The following is a 16,962-nucleotide window of genomic DNA, read 5'->3' on the forward strand; positions in this document are numbered from 1 at the left end:
TGGAAGCATTTCTCAAAAACTAATTCATTGATTTTATTGAAATTTTTTATTGTTACTCTCAATAATATTTATTAAATATTTATGAAACATAAATTTCTTTCTAAATTTAAGGTCTAAATTTGGCCAAAAATCATATTTTTTGTATAAAATACTATTAAACGTTAAGGTGTTATTTTGTTAAGACCTTCATTCAATATTTAGTCAATTTGATCTACAATAAAATCGCTAATTAGATTTTTAAAAAATAATGTCCACCCAAAATGCAATCATTTTAAGGTCTCGTCAAAGATGAGCTCTTTTAACTTTTTGAAATTTTTTAACGGAAATTTGATAAAATATTGTTTTAATGTTATTCATTCATTTTTTTTAAATAAAAAACAATTTTTTTATATATTGATGAAAAAAAGTTCCAACACCAAGAAAAAATAATTGTAGAATAATGAAATTTCGGCAATGGCGTTTGTCTCAGTAAATTTCATTTCACTATTTCAAATGTGAATTACTGATACATTAATAACCAGTTTAACCACTTAAATTTTGAATGCACGCAGGTTAACAGGCATGCATTGCGTTATACATAATGCCGTATGTCATTTTGTCCTAAGGAGTTCCATGATTTCCTGAATGTCAAAATTTATCGAAAAATAACGCTTAAGAGCTGAAGAACGCGTATTTAAAGCAATCCTGGTTCGCATGTTTACAGAGGTGCTACCAATGCCAACTTAGGTGCCAAAAGCGGAATTTGATTAAATATAATCGTTTATTTGTATAAACAAGCGAACCAAATTTAATTTATCGAGCTGACGAATTTTTTTTAAAATTTTAAATCAACTATTTTGTAATTAATCTTAAATTTCCCCAAAAATTTTGTTTAATTCCATTGAACATTTATGAAGTTATAGCAAAAAAACTTAAGGCGAAAAAATTAATTTCTTTATAAAAATGTCCATCCTTTTTAAATATTTAATCTAGTTTTACGAAACTTTATGCAGTTATTCAAAATAACAACTAAAATAACCAAAGGAAGTTGCCAGCATTTTGCTTGATTTTCTGGCATAGGGTGCTCGAAATTGCTTTCTCTCTTTCATAATTTATTATAGGTCTTCCGTATCTCTGAAAGCTTTAAATTTTATTGCTAAGTATGAAAATTCACATGAATTAAACACCTATAAAGTTTCAAACTAATCCTTTAAGTATTTCTCTAGAAATTTGAAAAATAATTTAAAAAACTGAAAGTAGATACTTTCAGTTTTTTATATTTTTTTGAATTTCCCAAAAAAATACACATAGGACTATATTGTAACTTTAGAAGTGTTTAGTTCATGCGAGTTTTTATACTTTGTAATAAAGTTTAAAGATTTCAGAGGTCTGAGAGGCCAACAATAAATTACAAAAGAAAACAAAAATTTTTAAACACCCTATAACCGGAATAAGCTTGTAATTTGTATCGATTACTTTAGTTATTTTTAGTAACTGTATAAAGTTTCATAAACCTGGAGTGCATATTTATGGAAATATGTACATTTTTATAAAAAAAAAAACTAATTTTTTTGTTTTATATTTTTTTGCTTAAAAATATTCAGTAAATTTAAATCAAGTTTTTTGGTGGAATTAAAAATGAATTACAGTATTATTGTCTTAAAATTTAAAAAACAAATTATACTAAAATGCGCAAGATATGAGTATTAAAAGTAATTATTTTATACTGAGTAAGCGTGGATAAAATTTATAATTTTGTAGTAAATCATATTTGGCAAATAAAGGGAAAAAATCTGATTTAAATATCGTAAAAACGTGAAAAGTTTCAAGCTACGTTCTTAGTTTTTGTATTTTTTTTAAAAAAGCTCAAAATTATCAGGGATTTTCACAAATTTTGATTAATAGTATTTCAAATTACACTGCCTTAACACTTGGACTGTGAGAACAAAACTAAATATGTGAAAAAATCCTATCGTTTTGAGCTTTCTGTTAAACTCAAAGTTCAAAAACTACTTAAGAAATTGCTTGAAACTTTTTTCGTTTTTAAGATATTTCATTTAGATTTTTTTCATTAGTTGCCAAATGCGATTTACTGCAAAATTATGAAAAAATAATTAAAAAATTTTTCCGCTATTACGCAGTACAAAAATATACTTTAAATACTCATATCTTAGGCATTTTTGAACAATTCTTTTTCAAATTTAAAAAAAAAATAATTTTCCGATTAATTTTAAAATGTTTTAAAAATTTTGTTTAATTTAAATTCACTAAATAATTTTAAAGTGAAATAATTTAATTTAAATCAGTTCACTAAATAATTTTAAAGTTATAGCAAAAATACATTAAAAAAAACTAGTTTTTAATAAAAATGCTATATCTCCATAAACACTTTAGCTAGGTTTACGAAATTTTATGCAGTTATTTCTACGAATAACAGCCAAAGAAATTGATATAAATTACAAACGTATTGCTTAATTTTCTGGTCAAGGGTGCTCAAAAATACGTTTGTTTTCATCCCCTCAAACCTCTGAAAGCTTTATTCCAAAGTATGAAAAATAGCACGAACTAAAAAACACTAATAAAGTTACAAAATAGTCCTCTAAGTATTTCTTTAGAAATTCAACAAAATATTAAAACCTGAAAGTATTTGTTCTACTATTGTAGGTTTGTGTCAAATCGACAAAAATAGACATATCAGTCCATAAGTATTTAATTCAGTACAAGTTTTGTGATTATTTAGTTAAATATCCGCAGAAAATTTAGCATGATGAATGCCAGACCATGTGTTAAAGTTTCGTGTGGTCAAACTCACGCGAGCATATTTGCACACTGGACATAACTCCCTATGGACACAGCACGACATCAGACCATCACGGTTATAAGAATCAATAATTAGTCTAAATGCTTCGTACTCCAGGCTTTCTTATGCAAATATATGACCGCAAGATTTTGTTCGAGAACTTTGCTGTCTTATTATTTTAATTTCAATATTTTATATGTTAAAGAATTAGGGAAGAAATTGTTTAAGTTTATTACGATGATAAAAGGGCAACTTTGATTTTCTATTATTCCATCGGTGCAAAATTTTTATTAAACATATCTTTCATACTTTTTTCATTATTTTGCATTATTTAGGTCAAAATAAGTAAAAACAATTATATTTAGCATTTTAATAAATTATATTTATTAAATAATTTTAATAAATTATATTCATTTTAATAAATTATATTTATAAAAGTTAATAAATTATATATTAATAAATAAATACAGCATCAAATGTCGGTTTCTTTTTCTGCGTTAATGGTAAAATCTTCTAAATAAGGCTCACTTCCAAACAATATTCTTTCAAATTTGCAGTTATTTAAATCTAAAAATTACAGTTATTCGTCATTGAATTTTCCTCAACTTACAAAATAAATTTTTGATAAATTTTGAGTATGAATAATAAAAAGAAATTCAAACTTTTTTTGAGATTTTATATTTTACTACAAATATAATTCCGGTAACATAACAAATTATTTTATTAACTATTTGACAGGTCCTATTTGATTCAAAGGGTTTAAGTCACAAAAACGTGTGATCGTGATTTAGTTTAACTCTTCGAATTTCAAGAATTTTGATTACACAAGAATAAGATCACACGATTTCTTCTGAGAACCATATTTTCATATTTTTACAAGTTTAATACCATATGTATGATCATAGTTATTTAGTAAGAAAAAAAATTTAAATAGTTGCACAGTATTCTAGGCCTAATTAAAATACGAAATTAGATAGAAAAACGTTCTTTTTTTTGATGAAGTACCTTTTCTTCGAAACAGATTTCGATTTTTGACCACTAAAATATAAAGTTTGACTGTAATCAAGAAAACATGGTCTAAATAGTTTAGTCTGCAATGTGGTCGGAAGTTTGGACTAATTTACGTTTATTTCATTTTTATGAATTTCACCAAAACTTGAGAACTTTTTAAACGAATCGAAAAATATTTTGCATAATTATAAAATTCGTTTCTCCAACTGTATTTTCATATAATTCTAAGCTTACATTTCAGAATTTTTTTTTAAGAAGCTGTATTTTTAAATTTTCCTTTCTAAGAAATTATATTGATTTTGTTCACATTTTATATTGTGCCTTACATACCGTAAAATGATATAAAAATTACACCAACCTTACAATTCAGAGTTGTTTTGAGCATTATTAAATAGTTAATAAGCTTTATTTTATTTAGTAATGCTCGAAAAAACTCTTAATCGTAAGGTTGCTGTAATTTCTATGTAATTTTTCGGTATGTATGACAGAGTATAAAATGTGAACGAAATCAATGTAATATTTTTATAAGAAGGAAAATTTAAAAATACAGCTTTTAACGCATTTATAAAAGATTGATTTCATTCAGAGTTTATTCAGAGTGATATTTTTTGTATCATTTAAAATTACCTATAGGAATTCGATGGTTAATGTCCGTAATGAAAGACGACTAAATATGCATAACTAATAGTTCTTCCTTAAAACCATCTTCGGTAAAATTATAGCCATCCCGTTAGTATATTTAAATCCGAAATCCAGTTCTTTAGATATTCAAGACTGAAAAAATTGCTTTTGGGTTAATCCTATTACTAAAAAATAGGACACGCTTTTAAGAAATTTTTATTAACATGAAGAAAAAAGCCACAGAATATTAAAAATAAAAGTATGTTACTCAATTTTTATTCTTAATTTTTCTTTGTCTTTTTATTAAGAGTTTTCAGATCAGACGAAAATTCTCTGTTATCTCTATTTTCTTGGCGAAGTTAAAAGGATAGAAAATGAACAGACAGAGCTTTTGCCTCTGTACTCGCATCATCTTCACTTTTATGTTTCTGATGCGCCGCTGATTTGTCAGGTTGCATTGCTGATTTTTCTGATTGCTCTGTTGACTTATTTGGTGGCATTGTTGATGCTTTTGGTGGTTGCCTTTCAACATTTTCAATCGATTCCATGTGCACAGTTTCCTTTTCATTTTTATTCACTTCCCATTTTTTAATGCCCATGGTGTAATACAAAATGGCAAAGAGAATAGCGTATGATACAGAGAGAGACAGTATATAGTGGGAAATATTAGTAATATCTTCTTCAACCATCTTTCCTAGCCATAAAGGTATAGTCTAAAAAATATCAAATCCAAGTATAACTTCCATTAATTCAAATTACTAGTTAATAAAAACAATCAATTGAAACTAATGGATTCTTTTACTGCTTCCGTGATTATACAGAGCAAGTGTAGTACTTAAAATCTTGCATCTAGATTTAAGCATTTAAAAATTCATAAGAAGCAATAGTACTGCAGTATACACTACAAGACAAGCTCTTTAGTAATTTTATTATTTGCTGTAAGTGCGCAATACTCATCTACGAGATTTGTAACAAAATATTCGATAACTAATTTTTAGTAATCATGATCACTTTTAATTGTACTATGCACAAAATAAGAAATGAACCTTCTAAATAACTTTTGATTTAATGATCAGATCTTAACGTTCTAAGACTCAATCTTGTTTCGAAAGCGTGACCTCAAATATACTACATACTTTAAAAGCGAATTGAGTTAGTTCCGTCAAAAAGTCCTCCTCGATGCCAAATTTCTTTGAATACTTGATACAAGAGTTTCCTTGTCACCTGGATTGGGTTTAAAATTAAAAGGCTAAGGAGTTGAACATTGTTAATTATATACTCATAATTGCTTCGGCTGTCCAATGACGGTTGTAACATAAAATAAAATATGGTCCTTATTTAATTTATATAAAATGATAATACAATCAAATTACAAGGTAGAACGTCTGTTTAAGCAGCAAATAAGAATCCTCAAACTTGTTTTAAAAGATACAATAATGACGTTAATGAAAACGAAACCCTTATTATCTATTCATTCAGTTTCGATTTGTTTACGCACAAAATGCACATAAACACATTACATAACCCATAGATTGCGAAACACCTAGTCTGAAAGTTACATACCATTTCTGCCAAATAGCCTGCAATGAATAAAATGGCCATCATTTTAGCTGAAATGGGAATATATTGGTGAAGATATAAGAAAGTTGTAGGATAAATACACGAAGCTCCAAACGCTACCAGTCCACTCATAACACATATCATAGTATGGCTCTGGAGGTCGTGTACAAGCTGTAAGGCTCCAGCACACAGTAGTACAAATATGCCAAAACCAATTATTTGAGCTGATGAGAGTCTATAAAATAAATTTCATATGGCTTGAATTGAAATAAGAGCATTAAGAAGAATAAGGTTAGATCTAAAAAATTCGTTAGTAACAAAAGTTTAATAAATGCATTTTAGTTTTAGATCAGGATTAATTCACGAATTCAAAATTCAGTTAAAAGAAAATTCAAGAGGATGAAAATGTATGATTTGCTGCGTTCTCCTAAGTTTGTTTCATTCTGTTTAACTGTAAAGAATTTCTTCCTGAAAATATCTTTTCTCAACATATTAAACTGTTTGCAATAAGAACCCTCAGAAGATAAGATTTTCAGATGTATATGCAAACAAAAAATGATATGCTGGCACGCAGAATAAAACATTGTTGTCTAAGTTTACAGCGAGTAGCCATAGATGAAGATGACAGTTTTTAAAATTGGTATGAGAATAATTTAGCTAGTTTTCACACATTTCTAACTTTTTCTGTTTTTCTTAATTTAATTTTTCTTATCATCGGGCATTTTGAAATCATTTGGTATTTTTTGTTGCAATTTCATATAGCATTGTAAATTACCGAGCAAATATTTTTTTAAAAGATACGTCTTTTTTTTGTTTTGTTTTTTGTAAAAAAATATACTTGTTATCAGGAAAAGTATGTCTACACTGAGTAAAAAAGTATTGTCAAATCTATCAGAATATAGTAAAATTTACTGTGTTTCTGGCTCCATGGGAACACCAAAATGCTCGGTAATTTTTGCCTAAATGCTTTGGTAATAATTTTAGTTAAACTAACAATAAAATACAGTTTCATAATCTGTGATAAAGTTTGGTAAATGTGGTAAAATTTAGAAATTAATTTTAACATGATACCTTAGAGCATGGCATAAAAACCATTTATTCGGTTAAATTTACTTTTCAGTTTTGTTTATTACTAAATATGTGATATTAAGACCTAAAATTTTAGAAGCCAAAATTTCCAATAAACCATTATTATATGAAAGAAAAAATTACCAAATTAAAAGCGTATATTTTGGTAACTTAAATTGAAATACCGGTCAGTAAAATTTGGTTATTATTAGTTTTAATACCGTATATTTTTGTTTCATTAAAAACAATTATAGTTTTCTCTTGAAAGAAAGACATTAGCACACAGTGCGGTAAATTTACCAGAATTTCCTTACTTGTTTGAAAAGGCAATTTCTTTCAAAAAATGTGTCTTAAAGCATAAAAAATATTAATTTAAAATAACCCTTTAAAAAAACAACAAGGGCGTGATTAAATAAAGAATTCTGCAAAGAGAGTCGGAATCTTTTAATTAGTTTAAAATGAATTTAAAAAAAATTCTGAAACACGGTGTGGCATTTATGTTAAAATAAGAACATTAAAAAAATAATTTTTAAATTTTTAAAAGTATATCTTTTGAAATGAATGCAAAATAAAGCTATTACAACAAAAGAATTGAACTAGATCTCTTGAATCTTCTCTTTCAAATACTTTCTATTATTGTAAATACTTATTAGGAATAGATAAATAAGTTTCTTACTTCAAACTCAAAATCGTGCAAAAAAATCTTGCGAAAGCAAAAATTCCCCAATAGAGAGTGCCTGTATCCTGTAAGGCTGTCGTGTTCAAGGCCGCAATTTTTTCGAGGGAAGTCAAAATCATAGGATATCCAAAAGCTACAGCTGAAATCATACAGCTCAAGCATGTTGTCAGAATAAAAATAACTGAAAAGTACACCAGGGGCATTTCCTGAAATATGTACATATTTTTAAAAGAATTATGTATCAAATAGCAGATAAAAATTGTGTTAAATGTAAAGTAAAAAAGATTATTTTTATTCATTTATGCAAAATTGCTTTTCAAGTATAAATAAATCTCGTTGAATAAATGACAATAAAAATACCGTTAGTGCTGTTTTCTCCATAGCATTTAAATGTGAAAAGTTTTATTAAATATTTCTTTACTACATTGTAAAACATTGCGGATCAAATTACAGTATAAAATAGCGGACTTTCTACGCATCATCCGTAAAATCCATTTTTATATTAAAATGTTATACCATAATTTTTATCGCAATATTTATTTAATTAGCGTGCTTCAGTGGTTTTACGGTAATAATGACTGCAAAAAATTACGATTTCTCACATTTTTTGTTCCGTAACATATTCCAGTGAAAATTGATTTTACGGTAAAAACAACAGCAGCCTTAGTTCCGGTACTTTTTACTGTAATTTGATACAGAATTTAATTCAGAAAAATTTTCTGAAACAAAAACATAATTTTCGCTGAAATATGTTTAGTAGCAGATAAATAATTGTAATGGTTGTAAAATAGGGAAAATTATTGTTAAGTTTTTATTTTTAAAAAAAAAAATGTTATGTGAAAAGGCTGTAAAAAAATAGTTCTCATGGAGTGACGGATGATAGAAATATCGTTAATACTTTTATCTCTCAGCATTTAATGTTAAAAATTTTTATTAAATAAACTAAACTATAAGTTTTATATAATACGTAAAATATATTAAGTACACATGTTAGATATCTTTTTCTAAAAAATATAATAATTCCCTTAAGTAATATATTTAGTAAAATTCAAAAGTTTTATTGACTGTAAAGCATTAAAAATTAGACAAAATTTTTTAAAATATTTTTGGTGTAAAAAAGCCGCGTCAAATAAAAATATTTCTCATATATATATCCAATACAGCAAGAATATTCTATTACACTACTTCTTGTAAAATAGCATCCACTATTTTTTTTAATGCAATATCATTAAAATTTGTAATTACAGTAAGATAAGATACACATAAGATTAAGAGTCTATAAATGTATTGTTCAGAATATAAAATAAGAATCATTAACCTAGAATATACAACTAACTTTTAAAATTAATGTGTGTTTGTAAATCAAACATACTAGTATTACAAAAATAACATAAGGACGAAATAGAACGACAATGCTTAACAGAACGGAAACTGGTAGAAATTATACATGTTAAAACCACTTAATACAGTTCACAGAAATTTAAAAATAAAATATAATTATCTCTATTATACAATTAAAAGCATACGTATTTTAACAACGAACAACAAATAATTCAACGAAACCCCAATAAATTACTAACAACAATAAGGTTTCGCCGACGAATTCTCGATTACAAACGCTAACTTCTACATCGGTGTTTTCGGAAAGAAATATAATTCTCGTTTTGTGTAAATGAGTGAGAATTTGGCGTAAGCTATTTATGTTATAAGTATTTAAATTAAAATCACGCCCTTTAGATCGTATATGAAAGTTTGATTTGGTGTTAATCCGGAATAATGTGTTCCTTCACACATTTTTCTGAGTTGTTCAAGATCATATTCAGAGAGATGTTACACCACAGTTTTTGCGGTGTAGTTATGGTTAAAGTAAAATTTAGCTCTTGAAAAGCTTTTGTTTCACATGATATAATTTATACAGCTCTGATAAAACATTTATGCCATTGTCTTTTTGCCCTTTAGAAAAAAAAAGATTTTCATATTTAACAAAAACTCCATCCTCTCCTAACCAATAATTCTATTTTCGATTAGTTTACCAAAAATACTTTGAGAATTAAATCTAGATTTCACCAACATGGTTATTTTCTCATCCAAGGCTTATCTAACTGCAGCAGGTGTTACTTTTCTCTGGGTATATTAAGTCAACTCCATGTATGTTTGAGAATTTATTTTGCTCTTGCAGATTTTATTCAATCTTTTCTTTTCGACAGATTTTTGAATTAAAAGGCCTTAAAAATAAATACCATAAACATTTGTTTTGAAAGGTCTCGATATTTCTTCCTCTATTTTTATCTATTTCCGAATTTTCCAATCGTTTTAAAGTACTGCTGTGATCTTAACTTTGTAAGCCATTATGTTTGCATTGACAAACTCATTCGCAGGATTCAAACTTCCTGTTAATTGAACATGGAGAGGTGGGTCATGGCACATGATACAATCTTACTCTCATGATTTTGTTTCCCTAACTCAAAGATTAAATACTTATGAAAGTCATAGAATGTTATCCATTAAAGCGAAGCGTATTCCATACTAAGATTCATTCCTGATAATTTGACTCAAACCAAGCAATCAGTTTAACTAAATGGATTATTTTGCCTATTTTTAATGAGTTTTGTGATTGGAGACTCAAAACTATTGATAGTTGCTGTAACGTATTGAAGATAAATCAAGTATGTGGAAAAAAGGAGTTTAGAAACCAAGTATGTGGAAAGGAGGAGTTTGTATTAGAATTTGGCCCAATAGCCAAGAAATTAAAATACGAAACTAAAACCGTAGTGAATCATTCTAAAATAAATAACAAAAGACCTACCCTTAAAAAACGAATTAAAGTAAAATGAAAGGAGACAGAAAAGTTCAGTTTACTGTGTTCTGCTTAGAGAACTAAGATTTAGTACAAAAAAATTCTAACATTTATTTGCAAAGTTTGTCAACAGGTGGTGCTCTGATGGCTAGAGAATTTAAAGATTCCAAATAATATATCTGCAGGGGTAGATATTAGTTATCATCTCCTCAAACTGCCACCAAATAATTGCTGTAAATAATGGTTAGTTTGATAAAAACTGTTTTGCATATTTTTTCAGCTAGTAGCGCCATCAACTGACGAAATTTGTAATTAATTTTGAAACTTCGTACTAATATAACTCTTCAGCCTCCTCGGCACGGCACAGCATACTGTATATATCCTTCTCCTACTACTTTTTGTTGAATTTTCAATTCTTTGATCTGTTTTGTGACATCGGGTATGTTTAAAAGTTACAAAAGGAAGCGTTTTTATTTATTTAGATATTTAAGATTCAGATATTTACAAATTCAGATATCTAAGAAGATATACTCACTCGATAATTTATCTTTTGAAACTCTGGTATGTAAAAATATGCATCCATCTGGGATTTGTGAAAGTAAAGAATAAAGCTCAACACCATCCACAAAATAGACACCAAAGCGAGAATTGCATTCTCACTATAGAACATAATATAATCAACACTGACTTCTTGAGAGATCTTATTTCTGGGGAAGCTGAATAATATATCATGAGAGTACCATGCCACTGAAAAGATGCCTAAAGCGTAAAAAAATTGGATGCCTTGAAAATATTGAGGACGATCACCGGGCCATAAAAATAAACAATATGAGCAGATATCTACAAAGGAAAAAATAATTTATCAGTAGTAATAATTGCCCCAATGACATAAATTTTTCATAGTACTTTATTTATGCTTAGATAAATACTCTGATATTTTAGTAGATTTGATAATAATACATAAGAGTTGAAGAATCTTATGTATTATTATCAAATCTACTAACAGTGTGTTCGTCAAGCGAGAGACTAATGATTTGACTTTAATCACATTAACCTTGACCATGAAAAAATCCAGACTTAGCAATATGCGATTTCTTATTATGAGCTTATGATATGAATAGAGCACAAATAACGCTTCAGAAACAAGGTTTGTTTCAACGATAAATATAACGAAATATCATCGTTTGTGTCTTATTTTTTTTTTATTCTGCGTATTGACACAAAAGAATGTGCTTCATTATAGTATCGAAACCATTGTTTGTGTGGCATTATTTCTCCTATCTTCACATGTTCAGCATTAGAGTTCCTTCCGTGTTTTTATGCAGAAAAAGTGTTCCATTATGGTATCAAAATATTCGTTTTTGGGCATTGGTCGGTTTCTTTTTGCATTGGTTCAGTATTATTCGAGCTCCTTCTGCATTCTTACGTAGTAAAAAAGTGTTTCATTATAGTACCGACATAATCATTTGCGTGTCATTACTTGTACTCCTTTCACATTGGTTGCTGCAAGGTTTCACATTGATTAATTCGAGTTCCTTAAGTGTTTTTACGCATAAAAATGTGATTAATTGCAGTACCGAAATGATATTTTGGGTGATGATGATATATACTAGAATGATCGTTTGTGTGCCATTTCTTGTACTCTTTTCACATTGGTTCAGTGTTATTCGAGTTATTTCTGTATTTTTACGCAGAAAAAAGTGATTTATTATAGTACCGAAATAATCGTTTGGGTGGCATTATTTATGCTATTTTCAAATTTGTTCATATTTATTTGCGTTTTTTCGGTACTTTTAAGCAGAGAAAAGTGCTTCACTTTCGTACCAAATGACGAACCAGTATAGAATCTTTCATTAATCTATTCGCTTCTATCTATATCGAACTATAAATGCTTTATTAAATAAACAATCCTGTTGTTGTTGTTGTTGCTAATTCCCATCTGGTCTGACGGGGTCAGACCAGATCAATGAATCCGTTGATATTAAGAAAATCCGAAACCAGAATGGGAGAGGAATGAATGTCGTTACAGTCCAGCCCTAAACAGTTCAAGATGTGCTCAGGTGATGCCTGGTTTTGTTGGCATTTAGGGCAAAGAGGAAGGATCTTTTGATTTGCAGAAAATGTGAGACTTTTCAGGTGTCCACTGGCCAGTCGGGATAAGCAGGTGTTGGTTTGCCTGTCACCAGGAAGAGATAGAGAGAATCCTGGTCTTTTTGCTTTATACCAGTAGTGAATAGGTGGAAGCAGCCACTTTTGTTTGTTCTGAACCTTTTGCCTTGCAAAAAGTTCAAGGTATGTAAGCTCTGAGGTGGAGGGGACTGGATGGTCTAGTCCCTTCTTTGCAAGAGTGTCACCCAACTCGTTGCCGTGGATATCGACGTGGGACGGGATCCATTGAAAGTGGACCTCATGCTGTTGGGAAATGAGCTTTACTTTTTGTAAGATCGAAAAACTGGTTTTATCTCCAATGAGGGCCCAATTTTTGAGGTGTTAAATTGAACTACGGCTGTCAGATAGTATCCAATTATATAAACAATCCTAAGAAACTGAAGAGGAAATATTTAATTAAAAACATTCATTGGCGTAAAAAATGTGAATATGGTGAAAAAGTTCAAGATGTCTCAAGAGCTCAAAAATAAGCACCTCTTCTCAAGACTTTCTAGACATGAACGAGCAAAACAAAAGGTATTTTTATCATAAAACGTAAAGCTTCCGATGAAAAATAGAAAAGAAAATGCATCTGGCCCATTCACGTCTTTCATGTCTTGAGAAAATTGTGCTTATTTTTGAGTGTTTGTAACATGCATTTTTATTGCAATTTTCTTAATTTTTGGAAGCCAATGAAATTTTTAATCTGGTACATAAATGTCTTACTTGTATTCAAGGATGCGAGGAAGAACTCGCATACAATTACAGTCATGATTAGAAATGCAGGCTGTCTTATAGGAAGCATGATTAATGCAAACACAAATAGTAGTTGTGCATTCAAAGACAAATTTCCTTGCTTTTCATAAGGTGTTGTCCAATAATCAAATGAAATGCCTCCTATTGGAATAAAATAAATAATTAAATACGTTTGAACTTTTGAAAATTTGGAACTAGACTTGAGATTTATCTTACACTTGCATTTTTAATTTCCAATCTGAATCAGTTAAAAAAAGCAATAATATTTGCATTTTATTGTTCTACAAGACAAAACTGATGAATTTTATGAAAAAATACGAACTGAAGCACACTTAATAAACATAATTTAGTTATCGGAGTTTCACTTATTGAGTTGAAAACTTAATCATAAAAAAATGCCTTAAGTATGATTAATAAACGACGATATTTTCAAACCATAATTCACCGGAATTTTTTTTTCCTTTTGCAATTATACAAATGCTTGATCTTGCCTAACTCGGGTGTGGAAATTTTTAATCTGAAACTAGTTCTGCTCTTGAAGCCACATATTTCTTAAAATTGCATTTTGTGTGTATTTTTTGTCGCAATAAACAAGTTTAAAAACGTTATATATAAGAAAGTGTCGCTTAAATGTTGCGATAAGGAAGTTGTGGTACATCATCATGATTAAATTTGCATAAGAACCCATGCCAAGAAATGTTGTTGTACGCGGCTAGGGGCACTTCTATATTATAAGCTGTTCAGAGGCACATGAAGAACAGAGGAATTCCCCTAGTGGTTTATGATGACATTTCTCGGTATGCTTTAATATGAAATATATATGCATGATGATGTCTTTTATCTCTCTTTGAAATTTATCGCGATTTATACGTGATCTCCTGTTATTTATAACGGTTTTATCTTGCACATTTCGACATTAAAATATACTTAAAATGTCATTTTAAGAAATATTGTATAGTACGAAATCATACAAAAGGTAACTCCTTTTGAATAAATGTACTATCGTGCATGTTTGACGGTTTTGCTTCAGAAATCATTCATTAATTTAGCGACTCACTTATTTTAGCTTTTTTAAATATTTAAAAAATGCAAGTTATAACGCGAAAATCTGCTAATTGGTTTAAATTTATTACCGATGATTCGTGGCAGGAATAGTCTGGTTGGAAGGACGTTGGGCTCGTGTTCGTGAGAGGGTAAATTCAAATCCCACCGGCCGAAGAATCCCCGTGTATTAAATGCTGACTGGTGTACGTTAAGACTGTCGGGGTAAAAAAGCCCTCTAAGTTTTCATAGCATATCAATACCTCTGGGGGTACTGAATTTGAGATTCATCATTCTCTGGTTCAGATCAAAATTACGATCTCAGGATGAATAAATGGAGTATGAGTGGGTCCTCCCTGTAAAACTGGTTGTAACGTGTGTGCGGCTGAAGTCGTATTTTTGGCCATAGATGGCGCCACTGAAAAACGAGAAGCGCATCCTTTGCCTTAAAAATTCGCTAGGATTCCCATAGCAGGCTTGCTGATATTGGCAAGTGGCATTAGTAACAACAACTGATGAGTCGTTTTTATTTCTCTTATACTTGCTTCTATGTCAGTCTCTTCGAATGAAATGTTTGAAGATGACTGATTCAATTCAGATTGACAGAAATGTAGTTTCGTGAAGAAAGAATGCTCATTTAATTAGGAAATTATCCTTACCTGAAAAACTTCCAGAAGCACGGCTTAAGAAACTTACATAATACGTCAACTCCATGTAATTCGTAGACAGTTTCAGTATAGAGGCTTTTTGGACTACTACGTATAACAGCACAAGCCGGAAAGCTCCCTGAAAATGTTAATATAAAACGAATAAAATTGATTATAAGTAGATAAAATAGTACAATGTATAATATTACTCTGTATAACAACGCAAGATGAAAAGAACCCGGAAAATCTCTCCATATATTTCTCTTACACGGCGACACAAAAAAACCTCATAACAACTCCCCGAATGGCAACGCTAGAAAATCGACCAATGATTGCCGCTAAAAATGTCACATGCCAAATCTAGTTGAGGTGACTCTACACATAGAGCTTTTAAGAACGGAAACTGAAATAACCAGAGAGAGCATTCTCACCAAATGTGATCCCTTCCGAAATTCACCCTATCAGCTGCGGCAATCTCATGCTATTAAGCTAGGCAGAAGTGAGTAGTCTTTGTCGATAGATCTCAATTTTAGTATTTTGTCGAAAGAGCTTTTTTTCACGAATTTATATATTACGAATTTATTTGACGATTTTTGATTTATATCACGAATTTATTTATTTTACTATTGTTTTTAGTTATTCATTGAAAAATGAGTTTCAGTCGTGCGGTTACGCTTTAAGATTTTATACTATAGCACATATCTAATAGGTTTATCGAATTACATGTCATTTATTTGAATTCAAATTTATTTTAATGACTTAGTATTTAATAAAAAGATTTAATTTTTTTTAAAAAAAAAAAGTTGTTTTATGGATTTGAATGATTGTTTTGAATTCTTAGAATTTTGTGCATTTGCAATGTACCTAAGTTAGTAGCGAGCGAAGCGAGCTTGGTTTGCGAAGCAAACCTTATAAGATTGCGTAGCAAATTTCGGGGGTTAGCGGGCAGGGGGCGCAGCCCACTAGTATTAATGAAAAACAAAAAAAATATATTTCTGGATAAAATTGTACATGTTGTATGATTAAAAATATAGCTAAAATTTAAGGCTAAAAATCTAATAACTAAAATTTTAGGAATAAGGTGTATCCTTTTGATATAAAACAAAACAGTTTTCTTTTTCAAACTTAAATTTTTTGTTACTGCATTAAGAGGTCAAACTGACAGATATTGCGCGGATAAGCGATATTGCGTGGTTAGAGATAATGCCTGATTAGAGATATTGCGTGGTAGGAGAATTTGCACAGTGAAAGAGATTGCTCGCAGAAAAATTTGGAGGAAAACAATTCAGCACGTGAATGCAATTTCAATTCTAAAGTGTACACTGTAAAAAATTCCAGATGAAATTACAGTATAGACCAGGGGTCCCCAACCTTTTTGTACCAAAGAGCAAATACCAGAATATCGGTCGAATGGCGGGCACCATTTATTTTTTCAAGATAAATTTCTCGTTGGTAGACATGGGGAATAATACACACTGCATATAATGCACAAAACATTTAATTTTGAAAATTAATTTAACATATGAATATAATTAGTATTAATATCCTTGAGTAAAATAAATTATTACGAAATTGCTTACAAAACAAACAAAGTATGAGTTCATATATGCAATTCGCGAGTGGTCAGCTATATTTTGCTTTGAGCTTATATCTGTGGGGATGGCGATTTCTATTTTGGTTGTGTTTATCATCCATATTGAAAAAGCAAAAAATATTGCATAACATTTTATGGGAAAATGGAAAACTGAAGTATTTTATCGTTGGGCACAAGCAACGGGCGCACCTAAACCGATCGAAGGGCGCCATGGTGCCCGCGGGCATAGGGTTGGGGACCCCTGGTCTAAAGCATTGATTG

The 16,962-nt window shown here is 29.6% G+C and overlaps 2 protein-coding genes across 4 annotated transcripts in view; one reads left to right on the forward strand and one right to left on the reverse strand.

Moving 5' to 3' along the window:
* The window catches only part of LOC107445120 (potassium/sodium hyperpolarization-activated cyclic nucleotide-gated channel 2-like), a 627,568-nt gene that overhangs the window by 283,503 nt on the left and 327,103 nt on the right, over nucleotides 1-16,962 (forward strand). The gene's annotated exons all lie outside the window — the stretch shown is intronic.
* On the reverse strand, nucleotides 4,632-15,246 carry LOC107446233 (sodium-dependent glucose transporter 1-like; the record flags this gene model as incomplete). The annotated part of the gene is given in 6 exon segments (XM_071179160.1): nucleotides 4,632-5,124; nucleotides 5,975-6,206; nucleotides 7,716-7,924; nucleotides 11,051-11,355; nucleotides 13,390-13,560; nucleotides 15,120-15,246. Coding segments are annotated over 6 exon segments (1,398 nt in total), but the record flags the coding sequence as incomplete, so codon positions are not given.

The sequence above is a fragment of the Parasteatoda tepidariorum genome, chromosome 3 (assembly GCF_043381705.1).
Source record: "Parasteatoda tepidariorum isolate YZ-2023 chromosome 3, CAS_Ptep_4.0, whole genome shotgun sequence".
In the NCBI taxonomy this organism is placed as follows: domain Eukaryota; kingdom Metazoa; phylum Arthropoda; class Arachnida; order Araneae; family Theridiidae; genus Parasteatoda; species Parasteatoda tepidariorum.